Source organism: Salmo trutta, chromosome 36 (genome assembly GCF_901001165.1).
Source record: "Salmo trutta chromosome 36, fSalTru1.1, whole genome shotgun sequence".
NCBI lineage: Eukaryota > Metazoa > Chordata > Actinopteri > Salmoniformes > Salmonidae > Salmo > Salmo trutta.
Window position 1 is genome coordinate 34,501,547 of NC_042992.1, and position 8,917 is coordinate 34,510,463.

The 8,917-nt window shown below is 42.0% G+C and overlaps 1 protein-coding gene across 2 annotated transcripts; it reads left to right on the forward strand.

The window, feature by feature from the left end:
* The first annotated feature begins 2,207 nt into the window (after nt 1-2,207).
* ak2 (adenylate kinase 2) lies at nt 2,208-8,797 on the forward strand. 2 transcript variants are annotated; one of them, XM_029736068.1, is made up of 7 exons: nt 2,208-2,403; nt 5,152-5,277; nt 5,476-5,586; nt 5,863-5,957; nt 6,324-6,396; nt 7,234-7,506; nt 8,683-8,797. In XM_029736068.1, exons 1-6 carry the CDS (start codon nt 2,305-2,307, stop codon nt 7,462-7,464), a joined length of 735 nt encoding a protein of 244 aa, XP_029591928.1. In that variant the 5' UTR covers nt 2,208-2,304; the 3' UTR covers nt 7,465-7,506; nt 8,683-8,797. The 2 variants fall into 2 exon arrangements, with proteins under 2 accessions (XP_029591928.1, XP_029591929.1); XM_029736069.1 differs by having other exon boundaries at nt 2,209-2,403; nt 7,234-7,438.
* The last annotated feature ends 120 nt before the right edge of the window (nt 8,798-8,917 follow it).

The window sequence follows — 8,917 nt, forward strand, 5'->3', positions numbered from 1 at the left end:
ATTCAATTGTATACCTAACAAATGCCTATATTTAGACACAAAAACAATGTTAATAATGATACTTATTATTATTTATTTAACTTGTATGGCGCTTTTTTTTTTTTTACAAAAAACAATCTCAAAGCGTATAAAATCTAAACAAACGAACAACAAATGTAGATTGATTGATGGAGATTGAATGTCTCAATATGGATTCGAATGAAATGCTGGGAGTTGAGGCTGTTTGGATTGAAAAGGCACTGTCGTTTCAGCAGGGGAGGCATCGATGGTAGAGCCAGAGAGTCAGTGCACCACATCTGCTTCTCCGACGGTCAGATCCTCCATAGGACCCGCTTCTCCGTAGGTACTGGTCGTCCATTGGCGAACATTTTGCGCCCACCTGGGTGATGCCACGGATGATGAAAAGCGACCACATCTTGGCAGTAACCTCTCTAGGGTAGGGGGCAGTATTTTCACATCCTGATAAAAAACGTACCCGATTTAATCTGGTTATTACTACTGCCCAGAAACTAGAATATGCATATAATTGTTTGATTTGGATAGAAAACACCCTAAAGTTTCTAAAACTGTTTGAATGGTGTATGTGAGTATAACAGAACTCATATGGCAGGCCAAAACCTGAGAAGATTCTGTACAGGAAGTGCCCTCTCTGACCATTTCTTGGCCTTCTATACCCTCTTTATCGAAAACAGAGGATCTCTGCTGTAACGTGACACTTTCTAAGGCTCCCATAGGCTCTCAGAAGGCGCCAGAACGTCAAATGATGACTTTGCAGTCCCTGGCTGAAAAACAGTAGCGCATTTGGATAGTGGTCGATCTGAGAACAATGAGACGGGCGTGCACGTGAAGAGTCCATTTTACATTTTCAGTCTTTGAACGAAAAAGACATCTCCCAGTCGGAATATTATCGCTATTTTAAGAGAAAAATCGCATAAAAATGTATTTTAAACAGCGTTTGACATGCTTCGAAGTACGGTAATGGAATATTTTGACATTTTTTTGTCACGACATGCGTCTGCGTGTCACCGTTCGGATAGTGTCTTGAACGCAAGAACAAAACAGAGGATATTTGAACATAACTATGGATTATTTTGAACCAAAACAACATTTGTGGATGAAGTAGAAGTCCTGGGAGTGCATTCTGACGAAGAACAGCAAAGGTAATCCAATTTTTCTTATAGTAATTCTGAGTTTAGTGAACGCCAAACTTGGTGGGTGTCAAATTAGCTAGCCTGTGATGGCGAGCTATCTACTCAGAATATTGCAAAATGTGCTTTTGCCGAAAAGCTATTTTAAAATCTGACACCGCGATTGCATAAAGGAGTTCTGTATCTATAATTCTTAAAATAATTGTTATGTTTTTTGTGAACGTTTATCGTGAGTAATTTAGTTAATTCACCGGAAGTTTTCGGTATGTTTGCTAGTTCTGAACGTCACATGCTAATGTAAAAAGCTGTTTTTTTATATAAATATGAACTTGATTGAACAAAACATGCATGTATTGTATAACATAATGTCCTAGGAGTGTCATCTGATGAAGATCATCAAAGGTTAGTGCTGCATTTAGCTGTGGTTTTGGTGACATTATATGCTAGCTTGAAAGATGGGTGTGTGATTATTTCTGGCTGGGTACTCTCCTGACATAATCTAATGTTTTGCTTTCGTTGTAAAGCCTTTTTGAAATCGGACAATGTGGTTAGATAAAGGAGCGTCTTGTCTTTAAAATGGTGTAAAATAGTCATATGTTTGAGAAATTGAAGTAATAGCATTTTTAAGGTATTTGAATATCGCGCCACTCGATTCCACTGGCTGTTGACTATGTGGGACGATTTCGTCCCACATACCCTAGAGAGGTTTTAAGAACAGTCCCTGAGCCTCCTCTGCCACCGCTACAAACAGCATGTAGTACTAGTTGTAATTATTCCCGACAGATGAAACCATAATAGTAATATTACTTAATTATTAAATAATAATAATAAACAATTAATATGAATAATAATAATAGAGATGTATCTAACAGTCTAACTAATAACAATGTTCATTTACATTTCTATGGTCCCTCACCAAAGAAAACCCGTATTTGCGTGTGCAAAACCCGGATGTTATAACAAGAAATTTGCTTACTATTTCAGCAAATCAGCGTGTATGACGTTTGACTGAGCCATCTAATGACCAATGAGAGGGAAGTATTTTCTAATAAGGGGCGGGCTTTATTCCTAAACAGCAAGAAATAAGTCGCTGACACTTCCTTTCGTGGTCAAGTTGGCAGATAACAAAAGTGGCACAAGGACGGTTAAAGTGAACATGGCCCCCAGCATGCAATTGAACGATGCCGTGTCCGATGTTAGAAAGGGAATTCGGGCAATCCTTCTCGGACCCCCAGGTGCTGGGAAAGGAACACAGGTGAGTGAGTTATGCTAACTTGCTATGGAAGTGCAGGAATGGGAGACCGCATGGCCGACACTGCCACCTAAGTGTATACACCTTGTCCTGAAGTTCATTCTGAATTGGCTTGCATAGATGGCTAGCTTTCCCAAGTTTCGTGTCATGAATTGGGTTTCTAGATCAGACGGATAAGGAAGTATAATGCAAGTTGTAGCTAGCTCACTAGTTATGAGCATTTGTTAAGTTGAGCGTAGCCATTTCCCTTTGAACTAACGTTATCTGGTGCTGACCAGTTTGATTTGTGAACTTGCAACACTTTGGCACAATGTTGTACTCGTCTCTGGAGTAGCATGCCAATGTATTGTATGAAGGGCTCTTTGAACTGTGACTTTCAATGTCCCATTAGGTGACTGTATGCTAATCATACTCTCCAGCTGGCCAGAGCCAACTACTTTCATTTGATCTAACCAGGTTCAGTGAGCGTGTAGACTTGACTTCCCTGTCAATAAGCTCAGTGTAATTGTTATTTAGTTTCTGGAAGTTTCTGGTCCGGGAGAACAAATGGTTGTGCAGGGTTTTGTTTGAAATGTGTTTGGGCTGGAACAACAGCTGGCACACCTGCAGCTTGCCAGGACCGAAGTTGGGGACATCTGTACTTCCTTACTGTAGTGGCTGGATAGCTGCAGAGCATTGCCTTATAAAACACTCACATTTTCGGTTGCACAGGCTGGTACAAGTACTGTAGGGCGTTCAGGCAGTGCTTTCTGAAAGTATACATACCCCTATTTTGTTACAGCCTGAGGTTTTTTTTTAAGTGATTAAATTGAGATTTTTTTGGCTGGGTCACTGGCCTATAATACCTTATGACAGGGTTCCCCCAACTGGGGGCTGGCCTGTGGGTGGTTTTATTTGACTTTCTTAAAAAATTTGATTAATTGAGAAGCTGGAATGTCTTGACTCAAAGTATTCATCCCCTTTGTTATGGCAAGCCTAAATGAGTTCAGGAGTAAAAATGTGCTTTTATAAGTTGCATGGACTGTGTGCAATAAGTGTTTAACATGCTTTCTAAATGACTACCTCATCTCTGTACCCCACACATACAATTATCTGTAAGGTCCCTCAGTCGAGCAGTGAATTTCAACCACGAAGACCAGGGAGGTTTTCCAATGCATCACAAAGAAGGGCACCAATTGATAGTTGGTGATAATATAAATAAATAATAATAATTAAAAAAAATATATATCTCTATCCTGTTGAGCATGAAGTTATTAATTACACTTTGGATACACCCAGTCACTACAAAGATACAGGTGTCCTTCCTAACTCAGTTGCTGGAAAGGAAGGAAGTCGCTCAGGGATTTCACCATGAGGGCAATGGTGACTTGTAAACAGTTAGAGTTTAATGGCTATGATAGAAAACCGAGGATGGATCAACAGTGTAGTTACTCCACAATACTAACCTTACTGACAGTAAAAACATGGCACTAAAGTAATACTGTAAAAAATGTGGCAAAGCAATTCACTTTTATTCCTGAATAGACAGAGTTATCTTTGGGTCAAATCCAATACAACACATTAGAGTACCACTCTCTATATTTTCAAGCATAGTGGTGGCTGCATCATGTTATGGGTATGCTTGTTATCATTAAGGCTTGGAGTTCTTCAGGATAAAACATTTAAAAAAAGTTAACGGAATGGAGCAAAGCACAGGGAAAATCCTAGAGGAAAACCAGGTTGTCTGCTTTCCAGCAGACACTGGGATATGACATTTCATTTCCTAAAATGAGGCCAAATATAGACTAGATTTGTTTACCAAGAAGATGGTGAATGTTGCTGAGTTACGGTTTTGTCTTAAATCTGCTTGAAAATCTATGGCAAGACTTGACAATGGTTGTCTAGCAATGATCAACAACCAACTTGAGAGCTTGAAGAATGTTGATCAGTATAATGGGCAAATATTGTACAATCCAGGTGTGCAAAGCTCTTAGACTTAACCAGAAAGACTCACAGCTGTAATCGCTGCCAAAGGGGATTTTAACGTGTTGACTCGGGGGTATGAGTACTTATGTTGTTTAGCTATTTCAGTTCCATAAATTTGTTAACATTTCTAAAAATATTTTTTTATGTTGTCATTATGGGGTATTGTGTGTGTGTGTGTGTGTGTGTGTGTAGATGGGTGAGATTAAAAAAATATATATTAATCCATTTTGAATTCAGGCTGTAACACAACAAAATGTGGAATAAGTGAAGGGCTATGAATAATTTGACTGTACTTGTCTCGCTTGGAAGATCTTAAGTATTTACTTAGTCCCTTGGGGGGGATTGGTCTTTAGCTCTCAGTTGTGGCGCAACTTGAACATCGCTCTGAAATGTAAAAACTAAATGGCAACATGATTGTGTCCTTGAAACAACTGTACTGCATGTGCTATGGCGTTTAATTATTCAACCCACGTTTTTCCAGAAGTGTCCCATGCCCTCCCCACATCGAGCCATAGCATGGGTGGAGGCTCATGTCATGGGTGGAGGCTATGTTGCAGCTGGAGGGATGTTGTGATCAACTATTAAGATTCAGCACGACTTGAATACCTTGAAGGGCTCCCACCTGTTGTAATAATTTGACATGTTGGGGAGGTGGAAATGTGTTGCCGTACTTCTCTCTTCAGAGTTGTCAAGTTACACTTGAAACATGAGACATGGCTACCGAAACGCTACCCTTGTTGCCTTTGTAACATTAGGCCTAATGCCAATAACCCCCCTCCCTCCCAGGCTCCTCGGTTGGCAGAGCAGTACTGCGTGTGTCATCTGGCCACGGGGGACATGCTGAGGGTCATGGTGGCGTCTGGCTCTGAGCTCGGCAAGCGGCTCAAGGAGACCATGGATGCCGGGAAACTGGTAAGATGTGTTGTGTGTGTTCATATGTTAGTTCTGAACGTGTGTCTGTGCTCATTTTAATAGGAATGAATCTGTTTTGTGTCACCGGTTCTGTAGCTTAGTGGTAATCTGAGACCGGTTTACTTGGACCTCTGTCCCAATTGTGTGTTGTCATGCCTTTTTTTGTCTCATTGCTCATCACTGTCAACTTACTCATAGGTCAGTGACGAGATGGTGGTAGAACTCATAGAAAATAACCTGGACACGCCTCCCTGTAAGAAGGGGTTCCTATTGGACGGATTCCCCCGCACAGTGAAACAAGCAGAGATGGTGAGGATTGGTTGGTGCCTGACTCCATTTTTGCTGTCAATTCCAAGAGCAAAAGTGTCTCTAGCTGTTAATCAAGCATATGTAGTGGGTAAACCGATTGCTGTTCGTGGTGGAAAAAAAGTGCTTCCTACACTTCCAATGCATTTTTCTGCAAAGGGTGGGTTAACTGTCGCGCAAAATGAAAATGGGTAAACTGCGTTTACCCTCGACTGCTTCACTGAGGATATGAACCTGTTTCCTCCCTGCTCCTATGTTTCATGAGTCCCTCTCTCCTAGCTGGATGACTTGCTGGAGAAGCGCACCGAGAAGCTGGACTCTGTGATTGAGTTCTCCGTCGACGACTCCCTACTGGTGCGCAGGATCTGTGGCAGGTAGGACCAAATATTGTATAGCAGGGGGAGACGTGCTGCGTTGACCTGTGGTTTGATCCAGTTATTATAGACCATTTGTTGGAGAAATTGTTATGAAACCGAGCAATGCCTCCCTCAGCCGCAACAAACAGTGATCTGTACAGAGGACACGGCTTCATACAGAGGAAATAATGTGCCTGTAGTCCAATCCAAATGGTGCCATTCGCATGTCAAAAGGGGTTCTTCGGGTGGCCATTATGGGATGTGGTGTGAAATGTTGAAGTGGGCCAAAGGCAGTGTGGTTGGACTTGATGGAGGACGGGAGTGTTGTTGAAATGGGGTTAAACCATGTGGCCCACTAACCTCTTTCCCCCCCCCCCCCCCCAGACTAATTCACCAGCCTAGCGGTCGCTCCTACCATGACGAGTTCAACCCACCCAAAGAGCCCATGAAGGATGACGTAAGTACCTTGACAAACATCCCCCTTTCTGAGTCTGGAAACCCTACTTCTAATGTAGACCATTTTAGTCATTTAGCAGACACTCTTATCCAGAGCGACTTGCAGTAGTGAATGCATGCATTTCATACCCTTTATTTTTTTCCCCGTACTGGTCCCCCGTGGGAATCGAACCCACAACCCTGGCGTTGCAAACACCATGCTCTACCAACTGAGCCCAGAGGAAGCTGGTTGTATAATCCTCTAATCACAGGTTTTCAAATGTGTTTCTGGGTCAATTTGCACTTCAAAAAGTGTGCACGCGCTCAGTGTTTGTGGAAATATGCACTTTTAACAAGTGTGTTCTTTTTAGAAGTGTCTATCATATGAAGAATGTAGTGGCTCATTCGCACACACTCTTTCACAAGTGTCGTGTGACACAATTCCTTGGCTAGGAGTTGTTCCGTGCAGGTGGCTTTGAGCTCTTTCAGATGCTCAGCACAGAAATGGCTTTCAACACACAAATCAAAAGGGTTGTAGTGTGTGTGGTACCCAGAGATGTAGATCGGTGCTACTGGCTTGGCAATCTATTTGACACCGCTCAAGGCCTTCACCACCCCTTCTGTGTTCATCATAGATCCAAAAGGACTGGATAGGAGGTAATTAATATGGTAGATGCACTTGACCATCTGGAGGGCTAGAGGGAGCCATCACCATATTTCTTAAACCTATCAAATTTGTATAGATCTGTGAACTCTGAAAGTGTAGGGAGGAAGGGAAAAATAAATAACAGGAGAGAAGCCAAAATGGCACTTTTCAGTCATATGAACCCTAATGTCTTCTCTCTCTGTCCCCCATCAGGTGACGGGGCAGCCGCTGATGCGCCGCAGCGACGACAACGCGTCGACGCTGCGCTCGCGGCTGGAGGCCTACCACCGGCAGACGGTGCCCTTAGTCAAGTACTACAGCGCCCGCGGCCTGCACAGGGCCGTTGATGCCGCCCAGTCCCCCGACGTCGTCTTCGCCTCCATCCTCGCCGCCTTCTCCTCGGCCACAGCCTCCCCCTGTAAAGACCTGGTGCTCTTCGTCTAAGCTCCCTTCCACTTCAGTTGCTTCTTCACTCTCAGGACTCTGGTCCGTGCTCCTTTCGTCTAGCTTTCCAACTCTCCTCCTCGGGACGAGTCTGTGCTCCGTTCTCTTCATCTCTCTACTTTCTGGTGGGGTGTACTTGTGTTTGAATGCGCTCCTCTAATGGGTCTGTTCCTGGACACTACAGAGAATAGCTGATTTTATAATGGCGTGTATAAGATGAGTGTAACGTCCCCCTTGGGTCAGGTATACATATTGGTGGAAATGTAGCTTATTTGTGATGGTCCCTGTACTTGGATTAAATTGAGCAAGCTGTAGGGAATATGGATGTGATTTAAAAAAATGTATTACAGTTAATGTAATACATCTTAATGTAATGTGTCATTAGTTTGAAAAATGAAAGACGGGGATAGATAAGGCGAATGTCAGTCTACTCAGAAATTAATTATCTACTGACTTTTGTACTTTGACACTTGGTGTGCATTGCTTTTCTTTGGTTAGTGAAACTGAAAGCATGCCTTTTTTTTCCTAGAGCATAGCCACAAACACAAATTACCTGTCATACCGATGTATATTTACTTCCTGTTAACCAACACCATTTTTATGTTCCTATTGATACGATTTCCATCCCGCTCTATAAATAGGCTACCTGTTGACTCATTTGTCCTTTCCTTTCTAGATGTTTGTCCCTTCTTGCTCTCTGTAGTCAACTGTGATCTCTGCATTTGGTTGAAACATCTGCATGCCGATTGTGACTTATCATCTTTGAATGTGAATGCATGCTCTCAGGGTAGTCGGAAAACAATAGCAATTGTGTAAAGCTATATTGGCCAGTAGAATTGCTGTGGGAATTTTCCTAGCTTGACTAGATAATGTTAAGTTTCAAAACAATGACTATTGAATTCTGCTTTAGTTCCTGTAGTCAAGTTTGATACTGGCAAATGATTGTTAATGTGCTGCTAAGTCGCGTTGTAGTGCAGCGTTAATTTTGACTCATGTAAAGCCTGATGGCTGACTCTTTATGATAGTTAATTGCACTAGATGGACAGGATTGTTAAATTGAACACATACAAGGGTCTTTCTATATCCAATGGAGCAACTTGTCTGTACATGTTCTGCCTCTTGCAGCTTTAAATGATCCAAAACTCAGCATTTTGTTGGAATTTCTATGCGATTGTCTCAAATGTTTAAATTCACCCAAGTCTCTTATTTTTGTTTCAGCTATTTGAATCCCTGCTTCTCCGAGTGCAATCTACCAGTAATAAGTGAAGCCATCTTGGAATTGACTTTGATTATGTTTCCCTTCTAATAAAAAGATGCTTTTCTACAATCATGACATTTTGTAGCCTCCCTTTGTGCTGCATACTACTCATATATATTGCCTTACTTTCTACTAATATAACTCAACTGCAATTACCTCAATGTGAATTGAGTCATGGTTTATGTTGCGTATTCT